At 54.1% G+C, this 22,767-nt stretch overlaps 1 protein-coding gene across 2 annotated transcripts; it reads right to left on the bottom strand.

The window, feature by feature from the left end:
* Window positions 1–95: 95 nt before the first annotated feature.
* E2F2 (E2F transcription factor 2) lies at window positions 96–22,006 on the bottom strand. Of its 2 annotated transcripts, none has more exons than XM_073903187.1 (7): window positions 21,324–22,006; window positions 15,713–15,818; window positions 13,656–13,875; window positions 12,901–13,064; window positions 10,672–10,784; window positions 8,462–8,654; window positions 96–3,568 (listed from the first exon to the last, which is right to left on the bottom strand). In XM_073903187.1, exons 1-7 carry the CDS (start codon window positions 21,573–21,575, stop codon window positions 3,291–3,293), a joined length of 1,326 nt encoding a protein of 441 aa, XP_073759288.1. In that variant the 5' UTR covers window positions 21,576–22,006; the 3' UTR covers window positions 96–3,290. The 2 variants fall into 2 exon arrangements, with proteins under 2 accessions (XP_073759288.1, XP_025712093.1); XM_025856308.2 differs by having other exon boundaries at window positions 10,672–10,786; window positions 12,906–13,064; window positions 21,324–22,004.
* Window positions 22,007–22,767: the final 761 nt, after the last annotated feature.

Below are 22,767 nucleotides of genomic sequence, written 5' to 3'. Positions count from 1 at the left end.
TGGGGAGAAATCAGCCAGGTGGTCAGGATAGTCCCCACCTTTGACCTGGGAGGACCAGACCCCCACTTGGTAATGACCTTCAGAAAGCACAAGAATCAAGGTGTCCAGAGTTGTCATTTAATGCCCGATTATCACAACACAAGGAGGTTTACACGGTGCTCATCAAGGCAGGACCTGGGGCAAAACCAGACCAGAGGGAAGTGACCTGTATAGGGTCCTGGCACAGGGACCAGGTGCCCTTGGGCCTAATCACCCTCGAGACACATCTGCCATACACAAGGCTTCTTCCCTCATCCAGGAGCCTGCAGGCTGGCTGGGCTTCTGGTCACCAAGGGTCCTTGTGGGAGAACAGGGTCCCAGGATGAGGTGGGGACCGTGGACACAATGATGAGAACCAGACAGCTGTTTGCAAACAACCCCAAAAGGCTTTCACTTCAAATGCACTAAAGCCACACGACGCTCAGATGTAGGAACACCCAAACGCTTTTACTAGGAACTAAACACTGCAAAACTGGGGCTGAGGACACTCGGGGAGGGAAAGTCAAGCAAAACCCTCCCAGAACCAGCTTTCTGAGCTTCACCGTCCTCCTCGTCCTCCCACAGGGACACCAGTCCAACCACAGCATTGCTGCAGAGAAAGGGCACCACACTGGTCTAGCGAACACTTTTCATGGGAAGGGACATGGGAGCATGGCCCTGGTTTTAAGAAATCTCTCCGAACCTCCAACTCTACTGCACAACTTAATGCTACTGAGTTCCCTGGAGCCCCCAAGCCTCTGGTGCCCCGGGGGACACGGGTGACTTGGGGGCCGCTGGTGGGCTGGGAAATGTCCTGGCAGAAATAACGTACCTCAGAAAGAAAAGTGGCTTTTCTTCCACCCTAGTTCTAAAGTTTACACGGCCCCTAAAGGAAATACCATCCAAAAGGCATTCTTAAAGCACTTGATGGAACTCTTGAGATGTTTCAAGTTGTCACTGGCAAGAAAAAGAGGTGTGAGCTTGTCACTCCTCTGCCCCCAGCCTGAGGCTTGGCCTGGGCAGTCCAGCCCCAGGGCCAGGCAGGGTCTGGAGGGGATAGCACAGAAGAGGGTCAGCCTGCTCAGGGTACAGGCCATGGACCCAAGAGGCAGCCCCTCTGTCCAGCACTGTGGCCCTGCATTTGGGGAAGGAGCTTGAACTCTGGCCAGATTTTACTCTTAAACCCATTCCCGGTGAGTCCTGCAGGCCTCTTCTCCCTTTTCTCTGATTTGATTCTGGGAGAAAACTCTAGACAGAACCAAAGGCATGGAAGTCAAACATCTCTGTCTTCAGAGATGGGACACGGCTAAATGGCAGCCCAGAGACCTCAGAACAGCAAGGCCATCTTGGCCCCACATGCCCCCAACCAGATTCCATGCAACATTCCTGTCCCCTGCCCAAGGGCCAAGGTAGTCCCTTGACCCTAGACATAGTGGGCTTCCAAATAGGCTTCTGATGAGACCCCTGTAAGTGTCTGGGGAGAGGAGACCAAAAGCATCTCCGTAAAGCATACAAAATTTGCCCTGTTTCCAGAGCTGGGCACCTGTTCCTGAGAGGGCACAGTTAGGGCCCCGGGAAGTTGTGAAAATGACAAGGCACAACTGTCTCCATGTGGGCATTAGCTCACATCAGACCCCACCCCCAAAGAAGCCCACCTCCCCAGCTTTAGGGCAGCTCAGGAGCCATCCCATGAGGCCAACTTCATATTTAAAACCAACTTAATGCTACAAACTTAAAAAAAAAAAAAAAGTGCTGCCCAGCTGAGCCCCTGAGGAAACCTAGCTCCCTGAGGGTGGGTGGTGGGCCTCTTAGACCACCATCCCTGGCTGCCTCTCTCCAGAGGGCACAGTCTCGCGGCGGCCCAGAGTAGCCCCGCCCCAGGTTGGGCGGGGAGGAGAGCTGACCCCCTCCCCCACACCCAAGTGGGCTTCAGAGACACTGTGGGATGGTCAAGTCTCTGTGGGGGAGGGCAACAGACTTTCTCAGGACCCTAAGCCTGAGGAGGTGACATAAGCCCATCTCCCCATCAGCTGCCAAGGTCTGGTCTGCAATGAAGATTCCTCCCTGTCAGCCCTTCCGCACTCCCGTGACAAAAGGAGCCAAAATGCCACCAAGTCCTGGTCACCTCTGTCCTGGGGTGGTGGGGTTGGGGGGAGGTCTGTGTGAGAGCTGCTGGGGGGAGAGGAGATCCTTAAAGAATTACTCCCTTCAATAAACAAAAAATCCTTCCAGGGAAGGGGAGGATGATACCAGCAGTTAACAGAAGGGGTGCTTTCTGGCAGTTTCTCGCTTTAATCCCACCTGTCTCTATTCGGGGGCCTCCACTCCCTCCCAGGTGCTCAGTGTAAGACAGCCCCTGTCCCAAGCAAGTGTCACAAATGGAGGAAAGGTGCCCTAGACAGCCCTTATAACTGCTTCCACATTCCTATCCCTGTTCCCCCCGGGCGGGGTAGGGAGGGGTTCAGTGCTGACTCCCTGGAGGGTCGTTTTTCATGTTCTAAGGGGACGGAGAGGTAGGGAATTCCATAGAAGTGGGTCTCCACACCTGGAGCCTCAGTGCCACCTCCCCTGGAATGGAGCTCCCTGCAACCATCTCTGGACAGAGGAGACCAGGAATTCAAGGCTGGCACCTCGGCTGGAGATGAAAAGCAGGAGAAGCCAAAGGGCCTGCAGCCACCACTTACTAGAATTACGAGGCCGAAGTGCAAGTAGCGTTCTAGCAGACTGGACGGCCCCCCAGAGACCCGGCCCACTGCTACGGGAAAATCGGGGACCTGGCCTGCCCTCGGACCATGGACAGCACTGGGCCCGTCTGAGAAGCCTTACTAGAAACTAGAACGATCTCCCTGCTAAAAACTCAGGGAAGACAAACAAACAAAACTCAACCTGAAATAAATACAAAGGCATTAAGTGCTTCTTGATAAACTCAGGGTCCTAATTCCCCCCTGAAAGGCAGGGGCAGGGCCTTTCCCTGGACCTGGTTGCCTCACCTGTGGCCCTTCGTGTAGAGGTCAGAGGTCAGAAGCTGGATGGGCCTTCCCAGGCCCAGCTTCCACGAGGAAAGAGAGGACCCAACCCCTGATACACTCCTCACCCAAATCCTCTATGTACCCCCGGCCGAGACAGCTTGGGCTGGCTTGGGGGTAAGAAAGAGAAGAGACCCCGGGCCCCAAGGGCAGCACCTGTGTCCCACGTCCCGGCACGAGCAGAGGGCCTGTCAGTCTGCGAGGAGGTAGAGCCAGGGGCGGGCTGCTGGGGGCAGGCAGGGCCACTCAATTAATCAGCAGGTCCCCAAGGTCGTAGGAGTCGAAGAGGTCACTGATGCCCTCACCCCCGTCCAGGCCCCACAGGTAGTCGTCCTGGTCCAAAGGCGGGGAGAAGCTGATCAGGGGAGAGCTGCATGGCAGGCTTGGGGACAGGAACTGGTCCTCGGTTTGCTGCAGAAGTGGGTGCGGCAGCTCCAGCATGCTGTCGGTGGCCTCCAGCGGTACAAGCGGCAGGGGCGGGGGCGCTGGCGGCTGCGGGACCTGCTGGGGAGTCAGCGCTGGCCCTGGAGACAAGCAGACAGAGGTCACACCTGGACTGGGTGCCCAAAAGCCTCTGGTCAGACCTCGGAGCACAGGAACAGCCCTCCCCCGTTCTCTGGACCACTGTGCACCCTCTTCTCTCCTAACCTGCCCCATACCCAATGGCAGGCGACACTCTCCCTCTCCTGACACAGCTGTAACCACTGCCCTCACTGTCCCCCACTCTCTCTCCCTCCTTTCAAAGGAGGTGGGATCTCTTGCTCTCCAAACCCTACCCACTTGGGGCACCTGGCTGGCTCCGTTGGAAAAGTACACGACTCTTGATCTCAGGGTCGTGAGTTTGAGCCCCACATTGGGTGTAAAGATTATTTAAAAATAAAAATCTTAAAAAAAACCAAAAAACCCTCGCCCCTCTCACCTTCAAGGCTCTGGCCCCGGAAACCACATCCTCTGTTTCCTGCATCACCAATTTCTCTCTCTTGAAGATCATGCCCATCATCAGGCAGACACATTCTAATGACTCCTATCTTTAAAAAGCATCCTCCCTGACCTCATGACCCTCTCGAATTCCCAGCCCAGTGTACTGCTCCTTTTCATAGCAAAATTTCTCAAGAATGCCCGTGCTCACCCTCTACTTCCCCACCACGATTCACTCTTCAACCCACTCCAACCTGGGGGCTGTCCCCACAAAGCCACTCAGCCCGTGACCTCCTATTGCTGGACCCAATGGTCAGTTCTCAGCCTCATCTTATTTGACCCTCCAGCAGAACCTGGCGCCGTTATTCACACCTTCTGGAAACACCTTCTTCACTTGGCTCCAGTACACTAGATTTTCCTGGTTTTCTGCTTACCTCCTTGGCTGCTTCTCTTCTGTCTCTTTTGCTGGACCCTCCTCCTCTCCCTCACTTCTAAGCCCTTGAGGCCCCAGGGCTCCACCCTCAGACTCCTCTCTCTGGCTGCACATCTTCCCAGGCAACCACAGCCACCCCTCGGCTTTAAGCCTCTCAGACCTACCACGCGCAGCAGATGCCTCTGGCACAGACCTCACCCCCGAGCTCTGGGCTCCTGCAACACCTCTGCTTGGATGTCTCAGCTACCCCAAACTTAGCATGTCAAAACCAAACTCCTGGTCTTCCCCACTCTGTTAATGGACCACCAACCACCCAGCTGCCTAAGCCAAAAGGCCCGAGAATCACACAGAATCCTGCCATTTCCAGGACACCTGGGCGGCTCAGTAGCTTAAGCGTCTGCCTTCAGCTCAGGTCATGATCCCAGGGTCCTGGAAATGGCCTACCTCGGACTCCCTGCTCAGTGGGGAGCCTGCTTCTCCCTCTGCCTCTGCCCTCCCCCTGCTTGTGCTCTCTCACTCTCTCTGTCAAACAAATAAATAAAATCTTAAAAAAAAAAAAAAAAACCCTGCCCTTTCCCCAGCCCCCAGTCCAGCAGTGAGATCTGTCATTTCCACAACCACATGAGTTCTGCAAACTGCCCATTCAGTTCCACCACTGTGATCCTGGTCTAGCCCATCGTCCCCACCGAGACCGCTGCTGGGGCTTTCTTACCAGTCACCTTGCAACGCTTGCGCTCTAGCTTAAAAATGGCTTGACCAGCACTGAGAAGGCCCTGCGTGATCCAGCGCCTGCCTGCCTTTCTGCTGCCTCTGTCCCGCCTCCTTCCACTGACACTCAGCCTCTCCAGCTACACTGGCTCGGCTGTTTCTTTCCTTTTTTTAAAGATTTTATTTAAACAGCCTCTCGGCTATTTCGAGCACACCAAGTGCATTTCTCCTTAGAGGTCGGAGGGTGCCTTCCTACAGACAGACGAGAATAGGGCACCGGAAATCTCCCCCAATATATCCTGATGCCTTAAACCCCAACCAAGTATTCCTTGGAAAATAGAGCCGTGCTGGTGTGCCTGCCTGCCTGATCAGCCTCTTACTCACCACGTATCTGTGGGCAAGTGACTTAACGTGGACGAGCCTCGGCTTCCTCGCCTCTAAAATGGGGACGATTCTCCCCACCTCGCAGGGTTGCTGAGAGGATTCAGTGATAGGTGCAGGGGGAGAACCCTTCTCAATAAGAAGAGCTCCGGTTTACCAAGGGCTTACCATGGCCGGCTCTGCTCTCAAGGAGAGGCGTGTTTCACCTCCTCAAGTGGCCCCACAGGAGGCAGTACAGGGACCCCTATTTACAGATGAGGAAACTGAGGCTCAAAGGAGCCAATTAAATGTATGTGAACGAAAAGAATGGCATGTTTCTGTAGCAGGTTGCTGAGGCCTGCAGGGGTTCTGGCTTGGGAAGAAGGGGAGGCCCTGGGCTCAGACCCCAGCCCCACCCGCACCAGCTGTACGACCCGGAGCCTCAGTTTTCTCGGGATCAAAAATAAGGCGCCACCTCCCCGACGCGCCGAACAGCAAGGAGAGCACGCACGGAAGCCTCTGCTGCAGGCGGCCCTTGCTCTCTTGCGCTTATCACACCCAGGAGTGAGTGGCTCTTTCTCGGATCCGGGCCTGCCCCACACTCTGATGGCTCAGACTCACTTCTCAATCTCCAAACCACACAGAGTAGGCGCCCGGTTCGCATACGCTTTTTAAAAAACCACATTCACGCTGTCTCACTGCCTGTAACCCACCCAGGAGTCGTGAGGGAGTTTTAAGGGTCCCAGTTTTAGAGACGTGAGGACAGTGGCTCTGAGGGGCCGAAGTGACCCGCCTCCAGTCACCAAGTCACGGTAGGCGAGGTGCAAACACAAGCCCCCGTCTCCCAGTGTCAACTCCTGCGTGGTAGCGACACTTACATTGACCTCAGAATGTGAGAGCCTGGAAAGGTGTTAGAGACAACCCTTGTCCAAAGCCCCTCCGTGACAGATGAGAGAAACTGAGGCCCCAAGGGGTTAGTGATTCCCCCTGGTGATGCCAGAACCCGGGTCCCCAGACTGGGTGTGGCCCCGGCGCTCAGACATCAAAAGGGCTCTGCTTCAGGCCAGAACATGGAGCGTGTGTGTGTGTGTGTGTGTGTGTGTGTGTGTGTGTGTGTACACCTTCCAGGAAATGTCCTTCTGTTCCCTTTGGCAAGGACATCACTAAGAGACCACATGGCAAGGGTAGAGAGGGGCACCCATGGCATAGAGCTGGCTCCTGGGCTGGCCTCACCACCAAGCACTCTGTCAGTCTCTACTCCTTCTGGGAGCACAACTGATCCATAAAACCGAGGCAAAAACCTCACCCTTGCTTATGCTGGAGGGTCCCCCACCTCTGCCCCCGGTCTCAAGGACATCTGAAGTGAAAGTGGTTCTAACTGGGAGAACTGTGCACATGTTGACAGTGGAGTGAGAAGGCAGAGCGAAGCAGGAGGGTCAACAGGGCGGGGCACAGGTCTGGCATGGGAGATAGGCACTGGGAGGGGCCTGGAGGGACAGATGGTTGGTGCAGGGAGAAGCCTGTGTCCCTTGACCAGACCAGGACACAGGAGAGATCACCGGAGAAGAGCTGGGAGTCTGGGCTCTTGTTCAAGTTCTGCCTCCAACTTGCTGTGTGACCTTAAGGAAGTCACTCACCTTCTCTGAACCTCAGCTTATTCATGTGTGAAATGAAGGGCTGAGTTAGATCAGGGCTCAGCAAATTTCTGTAAAGGACGGATGGTATTTTAGGACTTGCAGGATACTTACAGTCTCTGTCACACAGTCACTTTCTTCTTGCCCCCCAACTCTTGAAAAATATGAAAACCATCCTTAGCTCATGGGCCACTTAAAAACAGGCCAGATTTTGCCTGCAGGCAATAGTTTGTGGACCCTTGAGTTAAAGAAATGGAATCCAGCCTGTGTTCTGTGGACACCCCACCAAGCCTCTTCCGTCAGACCAGTTTGAGCTCTGGTTTGTTTAAACACCAGAGTTCTACTTAAGGGAATTCTGCGGCTGAAAAAACAGAAAGTTGAACACTGGCCTCCATAGCCTCGAAGGATCTGTCAGTCCGACCTGATGTGTGATCCCAGTAAAGGGCAAAAACCATCCTGGGGGAAGGGTCTTCCCAGGCTCCCATTTCTACTCCTTCTGGACTCCTTCCCTGGGACCTCTCCCACCTCTTTGCTCCCTGGTGACTACCTCATGCTACTTCCTGCCAGGTATAGCCAGCTTTAGCTGTATGGTCCACCGCCCAGCCAAGGGGGAGCTGCTCTGGTCAGGAGCCCTTTCCTTGATCTGTTCCGAGTATCATGGAGTGATGGCCTGGGCTAGGAGTGTGGGGAAGGAGGGTCAAGACAGTTGTTACCTCCCAACTAGGAGACTCTGGGTGAGTCACATCAACCTCTCTGCTTCAGTTTATTCATCTCTAAACCGGGAACGATAATGCCTACAAGAATTGCTGTGAACAGTAACGTGATAACATAGATGTACCTAGTACATAGTTGTGATTTAAAAAATCTTAGTTGAGCCTTCCTTCAAAAATCTGTAGTCCCCATTTACTGTGGGCTTAGTGAGGGCCAGGAGCTTTGCTGTTGGTAGTCAGCATAGCAGTGTGGTTCTAGCAGTAGTAGGAGGTTAACAGTGACAAGAATAGTCAGCAGTTACTGTGAGGCACCGTCCCAAAGGCTTTACCTATACGAATTCACTCAATCCTCACAACCTACGAAGTAGATACCGTGAGTTACTGCACCCAACTTACAGGTGAGGCTAAGGTAAAGAGAGGTTAAGTGACTTGTCCAAGGTCACACAGCTGGTTACTGGAAGCATGGATTGGATTCAAAGCCAGGAACCCTCCGCCCCAGAGCACATCAGCCCCCCTACTAAGACAAGAACACAAGCACTTCCTTTATAAAGTGTGAGCTGTCCCTTCGCTGCCCAACCAACGTTGCCACGGAAAAGGAAACTCTAAGGCTGGTTTCTCTCCCCACCTCCTGTCCCTCTGGACAGAGGGTCCTACCTGGGGATGCCATGGGTTCTGTCATCCCAGGGTCAGTGCTGCTGCTGGGCTGGGTGGCGTCAGGGCTGGGGCCAAGGGTGGAGGTCGGGGGGAGGGGCTTCTTGGCAGGACTGTCTGGCTCTTGCACCTCCTCTGGGCACAGGTAGACTTCGATGGGCCCTTGGGTGCTCTTCAGATATATCTGCAGGTTCTCCTAGAGGAAGAAGAGAAGCCAGGTCATGGCTCTGGGCAGCTGGGCACTGACTCATGGGGTGGGGTGTATGGATGGGGACACCCAGGGCTCCCACCATCCATGTGAGCAAGCTCAACTCCTGAGCTGGGCCCCAACACCTGCACCATCTGACCGTGGAGGGCATCTGCTCTTTCTGCCTGTCTGGTCCCCAGGCTCCCTTCTTTGAGGGAGAGTATCTTGATTTTCCTTTGGGAAACCACTCCTCTCCCACTCTCAAGTCATGTAGTTTAGGGGGACAACATCTTTCCCAACTCCAGTGGGTGAGCTTGGGGTGCAGGCTGGGAAAGTCACAATGATGGTGACTAGTTCAGGGCAGCACATGACTCAGCTCGGTCCCCTAGCGTCAGACCCAGGACTCGTGCTGGACTTGGAAATGAAAGCTCCCTCCCATAGGGGTCGCTGAGCTGGGATCATGAAAGCTACCTTTGCCACTGGAAGAGGGGAACCCGCCTGGGAATGGAAACAGCACAGAGAATGGTAGAGAAAGACAGAGAACACGGGGTGAAGTGAAAGTCATAGTTGGAGCTCCTGCGTCTAGCCGTGCCTGCAATTTCCAAACCTTCCCTCTGCACCTGTCACTTGGTTCCCCACAGTCCTCTCCACCCCCCACCCCTGACTTAAGCCATTGGACTTGGCTTTCTGTTACTTATAAGCAAGAGTCCTGATACTCGGCCTTCCCACCCCTGCTTCTTCCCTCCCACCATCAATACACACCTGCCATTCCAACACGCACTCAAGTCTCCTCCCCCGTTCACCTGCAGGGCCCTCTGTCTACCCCTATTTCCCCTGACAAAAATCCTGTTCATTCTTTAGGACCCAACACCTGTAACCATCTACGGGCTCTTCCTCCAACTGTCCTTTCTTTGGGCCCTCAAAGCATCTTAAGTCTATAAATGGCAGCATGACTGCTTGCTTGGGTCTTTTTCCCACTAGGTCCTGAGCTCCTTCAAGGCAGGGGTGGGGCCCCATTTATCTTAATGTCCTTCCATTAAACAAATTCTTTCTTTTTAAAAAAAAAGATTTTATTTTATTTATTTGAGACAGAGAGAGAGAGAGAACACACGAGGGGGTAGGGTGAGAGGGAGAAGCAGACTCCCCGCTGAGCAGGGAGCCCGATGCGGGACTCGATCCCAGGATCCCGGGATCATGACCTGAGCCGAAGGCAGTCGCTTAACCAACTGAGCCACCCAGGCGCCCTAAACAAATTATTTCTTGAGCCCTTATATATGTCCAACTCTGGGCTGGGGGTACCACAGGAGTGCAGCATGTTTTGTGGAGCTTAATCTCTAATAGATGAAGCAGAACATAATGACATAATCACCAATCTCTCCCAGCAAACGGAGGTTAAGTGCAGTAGAAAAACACAGGTAGTTATGAAATCGGGAGGGGGAGGGGGTGTAATCAGGGAAGGCTTCTTTGAGGAAGTGACCTTTGGGTTGAGACCTGTAGGACGAATAGCAGTAAACCAGGCAGAAAAAGGGAAGAGCATTTCAGCTGGAGAGAGTAGCAGCAGAAGGTCTTATACCGGGGACAAGCTTAGTGTGGTGGTGACACTGTAGAGAAGTCAGTGTGGCTGAGTCAAAGGCACAGTGGGGCAGCATGAGAGAAGAGGCTGGCGAGGTCAGAGCACAGAAGTCTCATTGGGAAGTAGTAAGAATTTAGGTCTTTAACTAGGTGAGCATGATTAGCAGGAAAGGATTATGGTGAGCACTAATACCATGGTGTGTGGGCACAGGAGTGCAGGGGCTGGTGGGTGCAGAAAGGTGGCAAGAGCGGAGATTTTCTTGGGACAGTAGCTGATGTCTGTTGTCTTTTCTAAGCTCCTGCTATCGCTGCCCCAGCTCAGAGACCACCAATCTTGCTATGGGCGCCAGAATGGTTCAGGGAAGCTTGTGGCCAGGTAGTGCCGGGGACAGAGCCTACAGAGCAGCCTGGGACCCTCCATAACCTGCTCTCCACCAAATGCTCCCCCTCTCACCTCCCTCCTGTCGGGCACTTCCAGTCTTGTCTGTGGAGGGGCCTTGACTGCGATCACCGTCTGCTCCTTAAAGTTGCCAACGGCACGGATGTCCTGGTAAGTCACATAGGCCAGTGTAGTGGCAGGAGAGTCAAGAGAAGTAACTGGTCAAAATTCAAACCCCTAGCCTGCCGGGCGAAGCCTTGGAACATGTCTTTCTCGTTCCTTTTTTTATTTAAAGATGTTATTTATTTATTTGACAGAGAGAGACACAGCGAAAGAGGGAACACCTTAAGCAGGGAGAGTGGGAGAGGGAGAAGCAGGCCTCCCATGGAGCAGGGAGCCCGATGTGGGGCTCGATCCCAGCACCCTGGGATCATGACCTGAGCCGAAGGCAGACGCTTAACAACTGAGCCACTCAGGCGCCCTGTCTTTCTCATTCCTTACACAGCTTAGAGATAACCAAAAACGATAACCTGTTCTTTTAGTATCATAAACTACCTTGGATCCCTTTAGAAAACAAATGGGAGTATAAATCATTTTTTTAACCAATTTTTAAAAAGCTGCTCCTGTCAATTTTTTAGATTTTATCTTGGGTGCCTAGGTGGCTCGGTTGGTTGCGCGTCTGACTTCGGCACAGGTCATGATCTTGGGGTCCTGGGATCCAGCCCCATGCTGGGCTCCCTGCTCAGTGGGGAGTCTGCTTCTCCCTCTCCCTCTCCCCCTGCTTGTGTTCCCTCTCTCTTTGAAATAAATAAAATCTTAAAAAAAAAAAGACTTTACCTCTCAGACTAGATCATTATCTCTGAGCAGGTAGTAAGACCTGTCTTATTTCTTTATATTTCTCACAATGCCTAGCATCCTTCCAAAAATACAAAGTGAGATCCAAAAACCAATGAGATGGTGGAACCATTTGGGAAAAGAGTATGAAAAGCCTCAGCAAAATCCATGTTTGTAATTTCAATCCTAGCAATCTAAGGAAATAAGTAAAAAACATAGGAAAATGTTCTCTATACAAAGATATTCACCACAATCCTGCTTTATAAAAGCAAAAATCTCGAATTGATCTAAATGTTGATTCTAGGCCTTCTCAACAAATCAGAATGTAGTCTGAGTAGGACCGTCTCAAATCATTCTAAACATGAGGTTAAAACACATGAGGTTGCTGTTTTTGTAAAAAATGGCCCAATAGCAACAATTCCATGTGGATCAAGCAAATAGGGAGGATTTGTAGCAACGTTAAAAACCGTCTATGGTAGGGGCGCCTGGGTGGGTCAGTTGGTTAAGCGTCTGCCTTCTGCTCAGGTCACAATCCCTGGGTCCTGGGATCGAGCCCTGTATCAGGCTCCCTGCTCAGCGGAGAGCCTGCTTCTCCCTCTCCCTCTGCAGCTCCCCCTGCTTGTGCTTTCTCTCACTCTCTCTCCTGCTCTCTGTCAAATAAACAAATAAAATCTTTTTTTTTTAAGATTTTTTTTTTATTTATTTGAGAGAGAGAATGACAGATAGAAAGCACGAGAGGGAAGAGGGTCAGAGGGAGAAGCAGACTCCCCGCTGAGCAGGAAGCCCGATGTGGGACTCGATCCCGGGACTCCAGGATCATGACCTGAGCCGAAGGCAGTCGCCTAACCAACTGAGCCACCCAGGCACCCTAAATAAATAAAATCTTAAAAAAAAAAAAAAGAAAACCTGTCTATGGTGATATACTAGGTGGAGGAAAGCAGGATATAAAACGTTGTGTATAATAGCTCACACCATATTTAATAACACGTACCCTGTGTATGCGTAAGAAACAAGGGCTATGTTAGGGTGGCAACTGTTTCTTTCTTTTCTCCATTTTCCAGATTTTTGTTTTGTTTTAAAGATTTTATTTATTTATTTGTCAGAGAGAGCCAGAAAGAGCACCAGCAGGGGGAGTGGGAGAGGGAGAAGCAGACTCCCCGCTGAGCAAGGAGCCCAACGTGGGGCTTGATCCCAGGACCTGGGGATCATGACCTGAGCCAAAAGCCGATGAACCAACTGAGCCACCCAGGCGTCCCTCCATTTTCCAGGTTTAAAGAAATGGACTTACTTTTCTAATGAGAGTAGCTTCGATAGACTTGTGAGGAAAAGCCACCGAGGAAGGCAGAAACAGACATGCCAATCCCCGAGGGTGAGCGAGCTCCCCCTGCCGGAAGATTCTATCCAGACTCAGGATGGCTATGAGCATGCAACAGGGCCCTGCTCCCTGACCGCTTCCCCCCCACCACACAGGATATCTCTTGTTGGCCTTGTCCTCAGTCAGGTGCTTGAAGTTCAGAGAGCATCTCTGAATGAGCTGGTCCAAGGTCTGCTCCGTGCTCATCAGCTCCTTCAGCTCCTGCCCCAGCTGTTGCTGCTTCCCGGGCCGGGTGGGGTCTTCAAACATTTCCCTGCCTCTGGGAACAGAGCAGTCCCCCAGTGTCAGTCTCAGTCCACAACCAGGGGCCCGATCCCAGGGCTGCAGCGCAGACCCACACAGACGATGCGAAACCCCAGAATGGGGCCACTGGTGTGGGCTACAACAGCGCTCCCTGGGCTGTGCACATCAGTGGTCCTGCCTTCCAGGGAGCTGCTAGGAATATGGAACCTGAAGTTCGGGGGTTGGGCTAGGGAAAAGAAACAAGTCAAGCCTGACCCCACTTTTGAGAGGCTCCCCAAACGGTCCACACTACACCCCAGCCTCCCCCAGATGCCTTGCCTGGGTTCTCTGCAGGTCTGCTCTGATATTTGTAGGAGGAAAGGAGCCCAGAGGACTCAGATATCAGAGCTGGAAGGAGGATCAGTTGCTACAGCCCAGCTCCCAGGGGACTTTCCTAAGCTAGACGAGGAGAATCTTGGGATCCCCAACTAAAGAGGATCTGGGTCCTCTTAGGCCTTTACATGTCTCAGCTCCAGCCCCGACACACACCCGCTGGATAGCGCCCCCCCCCACCTTCACCCACAGCACGTGCACCCACGGTGCCATCGGCCCCAGCACAGGCACTCACACCCACTGGATGTTGTTCTTGGCCTTCTTACGGATGAGCTGGATACCCTCCAGCACATTGGTGATATCATAGATGCGCCGTTTCTGCACATCCAGCACCTCGGCGGCCCAGTTCAGGTCCAGGACCCCATCCTTGGATTCGCTCAAGAGGTAAATGAACTTCTTGGTGAGCAGCCCCAGTGACGTGTCATACCGAGTCTTCTCTCCGGGGGACTTGGGTGCTAAGGGGAAAAGGGGCCCAGTCACTGCTCAGGGAGAGCCAGCCTGGGGAACCTCATCCATGGATCTGGACTTATTAAGTACCACCCTTCACATGAACGCAGGAGTAACCACTTTCCAGTTTACAGAGCACTTCAAGGCAGGAGGTCGTTCGCCAACCCCGTCCAGGCGGGGAACCTGATACCTGGAGAGGGAACATGACTTGCTTAAGGTCTCACAGTCAGGGGCAGGGGCAGGACTGGAAACCAAGCATCTTCTAACTCCTGGTTCAGAGCACCTTTCCACCATAGCTTAGGGCAGCCATATCAATATCCCCACCACCACCAACGACAAATACCGTGTGTAGGTCACTGTTCTAAGCACTTTCCATATACAACAAATGCAATCCTTACAACACCCTTGACGCGGCTATACAACCATCCCCATTTTATGGATGAGACTACTGAGGAACAGACAGGTAAAGTAACTCTCCCAGCTCACTCAGCTAGAAAGTGACAAAGCTGGGATTTAAATCCAGGCAGCCTGGCTCCAGAGTCTTTCTTCTTAACCATTACCCCCTCCTGCCAGCTATGCCAGGAATCTGGAATTAGGGTAAGGAGAGAAAGGGAATGATGGGCTGGGATTCGAGCACATTTTTCGACTTGCTTTTTCTTTCCACGTGTAGCCTAATGATTATCTGAAAGGAATCAGTCCTATAATATCAAATGGGGCTGGTTCATGAAAAAAAGATCCTTTCTTAATGAGGCTGATGTCACAAGACCACATCCCAGCTGCAGTATCTTAAACCACGAGTGGACTTTGGCAATCAAATGACTTGCAAGTCATACAGCAAGCTAGCGGCCAAAGAAGTTCTGGAAACTGAGTTTTGGAGAGCCTCAGATTCCTCCAGAAGGGGACTTTAGGACCCCTTCACATTTGGCATACAGGCGGTTTGGGTCAGGTTTTGCACCCTTGGCAGACACTCCTAAATGATCAGTGCGCTTACTATCTCTCAATAAAATGCTCCAGGCAGCTTCTACCTATCAACAGGAGGGCCAACTCTCTTGCTATTATTCCTGATCCAGCTGTGCTTTTTACAGCTAAGGCTCACAAGAGGAGTGGCCAAGGCCCTGTCCAGACCCCCAAATTCCTGACCCTCACGCTTTGCACCCAGTGACATAACCTTCTTCATGAGGTCTCTGACTCCCCAAATTATTGTTCCTCCCTAACATAAGTTTCTAAAACTCCAGCTGGAACCAGGATATTGATTGAACATATCAGGAGCAAAAGTAGAAATTCCCTGCAGCTTAGCTTTCGAAAGACACCACCCTGGTGGCCTCTGGATCTTAACCTCTGAGGCACACGGTTTAGACTAATCCAAGCTTCACTTCCCTTGGAATCACTCATTCAGCTCTCTGCCTGTGGGACAAAGACCCTGGCTCACCCTGTTCCTCTTGGAGCTGGATTCTCTCTTTTAGAAAAGGTCAGACTGAACTCAATATAAACTTTTTTATAATGTATAAAAATGAGTAAGCTCCTAAGTAAAACACCAGTCATCACATTTGGGTCACGAGAGTGGTGTATGGTGTGGAAGATGCAGGGCCCACCTGGGTTTGAGTCCTGACACTCCTCCCCCCACCAGCAGTGTGACCTTGGGCAAGTCACTCAAGCTCTGAGTCTCAAACCGCCTCATCAGTGAAAGGGGGACAGTGCTAAGCACGGCAGGGTCCCGTGACAGAACGCAGAGGAGCCTACTTTGTAAACCGGGAAGTGTGCTGCAAATATCACTCCTGCTGATGTGGGTAGGGTTGCTGCCCTCTGCCCCTGCCCGCCCTTAGATGCCCCACCAGCGCGGCTTACTTCTGGGGCTGGCGAGGCCATCCACTCTAATGCACTTGCCCTTGGGAGTCCGGAATTCAGGGATTGCTGGCCTCCCGATCCCCTCCAGGTCCAGCTTCCTTTTGGCCTTGGAGAGAGGAGCGAGAGAGGCAAAGTTTTAGAATCATTCCTCCTTCGGTCTTTCCCCGAGCTGGAGCCAAAACATGGAGGCCATCAGCAGCCGCTTTCTGTGCCTCAGTTTACCACCAGTCCTGGTGCAACATCACTGCCCTTGGTGAGGAAACAGTTCAGCTTGCCAAGTGAGCTTTCGGGGGGAAAGGGGATCCTGTTTTCTGAAGAGCACACGACACTCTCATCCTGAGGTGCAGGTACCTGAAGACCACCGAAGCCAGTCTGGCCAGGAGCTCAGGTTTCCTTAATAATGGGCCCCAAGGTCACTAGTACATCTGCCATCCCCCAGCCCCCATGCCCAGAGGAGGATGCAGGGAGGAAGGAGTGGGTAGGACCTAAACCACATCAGGCTGGGGAGAGCCTCCCGCCCCACCAAGTGCAAGAGCAGCTGGCCTGGCGGGCCCTGGTGCCCATCACAGCCCCACAGCTGGCCCTTATCAGGGTGGGGCTGGGCATCCGCCCCGGCCCAGGGGACTTCCTGGCTCAGTGCCACACCCCAGGGATGTGCCCACATCGGGAGGCAGAGCCAACATTCCCCACCCCCATGTTTGGGCTCCCGCTCAAGGGCCCCAGGGCCTCCTGAATAGACTCCATTTGCCATTCTTTCTTTGCTGAGAGGGGCAGACAATGAATCCTTCCCCTGCATCTCAAGGACAAACAGCTGAGGTCCCCCTGCTCCCCCTGCCTGTTCCCGCCAAGCTTGGGAAACACCTGCTGGGGAAATCAAACCACAGACCCATCTGCTCTTCTCCACCCCACTGCCACCAGGCCTCAATTAGGCCCAGAAGCTGCACTGGCCCGGAAGGGGCCTCTCTCCTGTTAGGGCTGGGCAGGGGCAGGGCTAGGGTACTGGGGCACTGGGGCATAGGTCGGATGCCTGGACTTGACTCTCCCAGCTCCTTCGTGGGCTCACTGTGTGTGTGTGTGTGTGTGTGTGTGTGTGTGTGTGTGTGTGTGTGTGTGACTTGGGGAAGTACTCCACATCTAGGAGCCTCAGTTTCCTCCTCTGTAAAATGAGGCAGAAAACACCTGCCTTGAGGGACCACTGTGAGGAATCAAGGGGGTAACTCCTGCAAAGTGCTCAGCCTGTGGCTCAGCACACATAGATGTTCAGAAAATGCAGAGTCCCTTCCCTGAAATCCAGGCTTGGCCTCTTCCTTGACACACCCTTCAGGGGGCCTCTGAGCCCATTTCCTTCCTCTCCCTCTCCCCTAATCACCCAGACACCCCTAAGTTGGTTGGGACAGAGAGGCCTATTTTAACCTTTGACAGTGAGGTCATGCTCGGCAGGGCTGAGACTTCTAACTGCTGCTGAGCACAGCTGGGCAGACAGGTGTGGGAAGTGGTGACAGCTCTTCCGGCTATCAGCTCCCCTCCCCACCCCTGCCTCCTCCAGGAAGTCCTCCTGGAATCAGTCCAGGAGAGCCGTTCCTTGGTTTGAGAAGCCTGGATACGATGCTCCTCTCTTCCACCCCTATCCAGACCTGGACATGATCCAAACACTTCCCTGCTCATTCCTCTTGAAGTCTCTCTGGAATATTCTTTTTCTAACCTCTCAGCTGGTGAGATCCTAGATTCTAGGGACTGTGACCTATCTTGTCTCTAGATAAAGGCCCAGTCATTCACTGAGATCTTCCACATGCCCTGGGCTGAGCCCCAACATTCATCACCTCACTGAGTCTCCCAGCACCACCAAGCCCCATTTAACAGCTGGAGTAACTGGGACTTGGTGAGCTCCAACGTCTTTATCAATCCCGACTGAAGTTGTCCATCCCAGGACCCTTCATCCATCCCTCAAGAAGGAATGCCAAGAGCAGCGAGAGGAAGAGAAGTCAAGCTGAGTTCTACCCGAGGCACAGGTGGGGCAACCCAGAGTCTCCCCAACCCCATCCACTTCCCCCACCTGACAGGAGCCAGGCCCTGCTGAGTTCACAGAACACGAGGAAGAACCTCACTACCTGCAAAGCGGGGGGAAGGAAGGACCTTGAACAGAGTATCTGCACTGGGCTTATCACGTGCTCATCAGTCCTGCACCATCAGCACTGGCAATTACTCTTGGCAGAAGAGAAATGGAGACTCAGAGAGGGTAAGCCATGAGCCCTAGGTCACACAGACAAAGGGCAGAGCCAGACTTTGAACCCAGGATTGTCTGACTCCAAAGCCATGTACCAGGCCGTCTCAGCTCTTTCGCACACATTCCCCCAGATTTTGCTGGAACCTGACATTCCCCCAGATTTTGCTGGAACCTGAGCCAAGGCCTGGCTGTGCCCACCTGCCATTACTTTATATACACAGACCAGTCCCCTCCCTTCCCTTATGGTCCCTCCCCTTACCCAGGACTTCAAGCTTCCCCAAGCAGCAAAATGTCCCTCATCCAAGGGTATCTCCCTGACACCTTGGGGCACAGCCCATGGATGGGCCTGAGCCTATAGAACAGAGGTGGCAGAGGACAAGTCCAGAAAGATGTGGGCCAAGGAGAGCCTGAGCAAAGGCCTTGGAGTCAGACCCCCCTGGGATCCCCTCTAGGCCTCCCCCCTTCTTAGCTGGGTGAGCTCAGCAAGTCAGTCGACCTCTGGAGCCCCACCTGTAAAATGGGCATAATCTGCTCCACCCCGGCCGGGGACTCAGGGACAGTGCAGCAAAGCGCTTTGCTCACACAAGGAAGCCGGTATCACTAAAGCTCCAGGGGCACCAGCAACGGGAAAGAGTAGAGGTAAGCTGAAGAGACGGGGATGCGCAAAGGACAAAGGCCAGTCTGGCTCTAACCTGGACCCTCTTAGGAGGCAGCCCCTTTGGCTGTTTCTTAAAGGCCTGATTAGGATTCAAGCTCCCCCAGCCAACCCCAAGTGAGAAGAGTGAAGCTCCCTCCTCCGGCAGCCCCAGAAGTGAGAGGGCTGGAGACCACCAGACGCAGCCCCACTCCGGGCAGCAAGGTGACGAAGGTGGGGCTAGAAGGAGGGGGGGTGACTTGCCCAAGGTCACACAGGGAACGGAGCCAGGTTAGCCCCAAGCCCCAATTTAGACGGTAGGGGTAGGAGCAAGTGTTCTAGATCCCAGCTCTACCACTCCATAGCCTGCATTTCCACATCTGACCCCCCCCTTGGATAGTTGTTCCTTAAAATGTACCTTTGCTTTCATGGTTCTCAGGGGACTTTGGAAAAGACAGACAAAAGGAAGAACTGTGCTGAATCCCACCCTCTTCACAGATTGCCATAGGAATGAGACAGAATCACGTGATGTGCCTGGCTGGCCTAGGGACTCCATAGAGGAGAATCCCAAGCCTTCCCCAGAGGGTGCTGAAAAGAGCCCCAGACAGGGAGTGAGGAGACCAGGGCTCAGGCCTTCATTCTGCCTTTGAACTTGGTTGCCATCCCTGAGGTCCCTTTAAACAGCAGCTCCCCAACAAATCCTACTCACCCTGCACTTTGCAGCCTGGCCACAAACCAAGCAGCCACACCCAGGGTTGGGTTTGGAGCTGCTCCAGGTCACACCCTGGTAAAATGAGTAAGCAGGGGGCCAGGCCTGCCCATGGGGCTGGGGGCCATGGGGCATCTGACGGGAGAGGGGGCTCTCGGCCTGGCAGGCCTTTAGGGGAGTCTGATGCAAGGAGACTCTCCTACTTCTTGGCTTGTGACTTGGACAAGTGACTTCAGGTCCCTGCTCAGTTTTCTCATCTGTAAGATGCCTCATCGCAGGCATCTTGGCCAAGATAATGAATGTGAAGAGTGCCAAGCAGTGCCTGGCACAGGAGAGGCGTTCAGTAAAAGAGAAGCATTCTTGCTGTGATCACTGAGCCCCTCTGGGAGGGAGCTACAGACAGATGCACTTGGGCTCCTCTGGGAGGGAAGCAGTTCAAAACCACAGCTGTTACTGAAACGCAGCCACTGAAACCCCGCCTGGGCGCCTGAAAGCAGCTTGCCAGAGGGGACTGCACCCACCACTGAGCCCCTTCCCCCCCGGGGCACCCAGCTCCTCGGTCGGGCAGTACTGCGGAAAGTCAAGGCTGCAGAGAAGAGACCAATGATCACCAGCCTTGGTCATACATCTCCCTGTATGACCTTGGACAGATCACATCCTCCCTCTCTGCCTCAGTTTCTCCCTGGAGCTACTAATGCCTCCTGCTTCCCAGGGTATAAAACAGTGTTAGGTTGTAAAATGCTGAAAGATAGAAACCCAGTCTCAGTTATCTTTGGCTGTTTGACCTGTGAAATGGGAATTGCACCCCTGCCTCCTTCCTCCTAGTTGGAAATCATGGGCAGGAAGGGGCTCTGGAAAGTTTAAAGCCTTGAGCATGGGCAAAGCATGACTCCCGTAGCAGGGACCTGTGCCTGCTGCATCCAGGGAAGGCTGGGGGTCTGGGCCTGTCCACTGACAAAAGTCTGACCCGATGCCTCTACGGCAGTGAGGGGTGGTCTTAGCTCTGTACCTGAACTTATTCACCACTCACTCACAACGAAGCAAACTACAGCACCCCCATCTCCCCTCCCTGCAGCCTCTTTCCAAAACCCAGGACCTGGAGCTGGAAATGACCTGAGATGAGTTAGCCCAACTACCCCATGGACACATGCATTTTTCAAGAAAAGGAAATGTAAGCCCAGACTGGGGCCAAGACTTGTCCAGGGACACACTGAATTAGTGCCAGTCAGGACCAGAAACCAGGCTCCCCACCCACCACCCAATTCCCCCAGGGCATTTCTCACCCCACCCACCCCTACCCTATGGTTGTTTCCATTCTCAAGGGCTCCAGGAATTCCACTCCCACAAAACACACCCTGTACCTGGTGCCACCACACTTTGGGCCCTCCTTGGCAATGGCCTGGGGGCTTGAGAAAGGAAAAGTCCATCTGAATAGGAAACCCAGGGGGCTGCCCCCAATTTGCACTTGCTACTGGCTGTCTGGGAGGGAAGACTGGGCCTGGGAGAGACACGGGGCAGTTAATTGGGAAAGAGTTGGTTGTACGGGAGATTTAGAGTCTGTCCAAGCCAGACTGGACCTAAGAGACACCCCACCCCTGCTTCCCCCACCTCCCCGTTTTAAAGTCGCCACTGTATGCCTAGACCAAGCTCTATACCTGGACCATAGCAGATGCCCAGTACCAGTTTCTGGACCAAACAATGAATGAAAGAATGAAGGAATGGTGGCAATGTCGGCTCCGTGGACTTCCTCGAGGTCACACGGTGCACTGGGGGTAGTGGGCTGAGTCTCCGCACTCCCAATCCAGTGCTCATTCCACTCCACTCCAATGGATGAGGTTATTTCATCCCAAGTCCGAAATCGAAGGGCTCTTCAACTCAGATATGCTGGGCAATGGGTTGTTCTGGAAGTTGAAAGCTCTCTTTTCCCTCCCCAACTCGACCTGTTTCGTTCAAACTGGGTCCCAGGCGCCCCTCCCTCCTTTCCCACACCCGCAAAAGCACAGGGAGAAGCGGTGGGCGGCGGTGGGGAGGTCCCCAGCATTACCGGCAGCCGGCCAGCCGGCACGCATCGCACAGCTTGGCCCTCCGGTCCGTGGGGGGTGGCGTCGAGGCAGGTGCCGGGCGCCGCAGTGGGAGGCACAGTCTGCGGGTACAGCGAGGTGTAGTAGGTGGCGGTGGCCGGGCAGAGCTGGGGGCTGCTGAGGCCGGGCGGCCACAGCTCAGTAGGGCTCATCGCGGGTAGTCCCTTCGAGGGCGGCCCGGCGCCTGGAGCCAGGGCCCGGGGCCCTCGCAGCATGGCGAGTGCAGCGCCCCCTCCCCAGCCGGGCCTGGCGCGCCCGCGGGCACCTGCGGGCTCCGGAGCCCGCGGAGGCTCACACGGCCGGAGGCATGGCGCGGAGGCCCGGGGGAAGCCACCAATGGACGCCTGCGGGGCAAGGCCGGACCCTCCCCTCCTGGCCCGCCGCCGAGCCGAGCAGCGCTTGGAGATCCCCGCTTGGAGATCGCCCCGCGGCGGCGGCGGCGGCACGGCCAGGGGCTGTCCCGCCCCGAGGGCGGCGGCGACCCTGGGTGGCCCCGCGCCCCCGAAAGCCCGGGCGCTTGGGGTCTGGCTGGCTCCCGGCAGGGGTCTCTGGGGTCGCTGGGGGCTCGAAGGAGAGGCGATGCGCTCAGACGGGGAAGGGGGGCCGATTGCACCGACTCCCTCTCGCCTGGCTCTCTGGTCCCCAAGCCTTTCTCTGCCTCTTTTTTCCCTTCTTTTTTTTTTTTTTTTTTTTTTTTTTTTTTAGCGCCAAACTGCGTGCCGCGAAATTCGGATCTCCCGCGGAAAATGCCGCATTTTGGTTGGCCGCCGCTACAGGCACAGGCTCCACCCCCCGGAAAGGACCGGGTCCCCAAGGCGGCGATTGCAACACGAGCTTCGCTGCTTAAAGGGGCCGCCACACCTCCCGTCGCCCGGCGCCCGCCGGCCCTAGCAGCCCGCCAAACAGGCTGGGACGGTGGTTCCCGTACCGTGCGGCAACAGCCGGAGCAGCGCCGCGCCCGCTGAGGAAGGGGCCGGATTCCCTGGGGTGGTGGGGAATTTGGGCACGGAGTCCTGTCCTGAGCCCAGACCCAGCAGCACATTACCCAGGCCAAAGGCCTTTTGTTACTTTACATGCTTGCTTACTTAGCACATACGCTTTTATATCCCTTTTCTGCCCCGCTAAAATGAAAGCCAGGAACCTGTTTTCTTTCTTGGCAGGCGGGCGATGGGTGGAGCCTTATATTTATACCTCTTCATAGCTAACTAACATCGGCTGAGTGCCTACAGTATGCCAAGCACCCTGCTAGGTCATTGCATGAGTTGTTTTATTTCATTGAATCCAACAATTCCGGGAGGAGGCATGATGGTCTTCGTGGTAAAGATGGAGAGACAGAAAGGCTAGGTAACTTGCCCAAGATCACACAGATTCACTGACTTGAGAACTAGCAGTCCAATCTGGACAGGC

The sequence above is a fragment of the Callorhinus ursinus genome, unplaced genomic scaffold, assembly GCF_003265705.2.
Source record: "Callorhinus ursinus isolate GAN/ISIS: 27379988/994484 unplaced genomic scaffold, GSC_fseal_2.0 scaffold18, whole genome shotgun sequence".
Classification (NCBI taxonomy): domain Eukaryota; kingdom Metazoa; phylum Chordata; class Mammalia; order Carnivora; family Otariidae; genus Callorhinus; species Callorhinus ursinus.
Note: the sequence above shows the minus strand (reverse complement) of the source record. Positions and strands in the feature narration are given on the sequence as shown.

What these genes read in the sequence shown, in the direction of transcription:
- E2F2 (XM_073903187.1), bottom strand. Translation starts at nt 21,575, where the DNA reads ATGCTGCGAGGGCCCCGGGCCCTGGCTCCAGGCGCCGGGCCGCCCTCG. An exon ending in AAGAACAACATCCAGTGGGT is followed by an intron (nt 13,065 to 13,655) that starts GTGAGTGCCTGT and finishes CTCTGTTCCCAG; the next exon opens with AGGCAGGGAAATGTTTGAAG. An exon ending in AGAACCCATGGCATCCCCAG is followed by an intron (nt 3,569 to 8,461) that starts GTAGGACCCTCT and finishes GCTTGTCTCCAG; the next exon opens with GGCCAGCGCTGACTCCCCAG.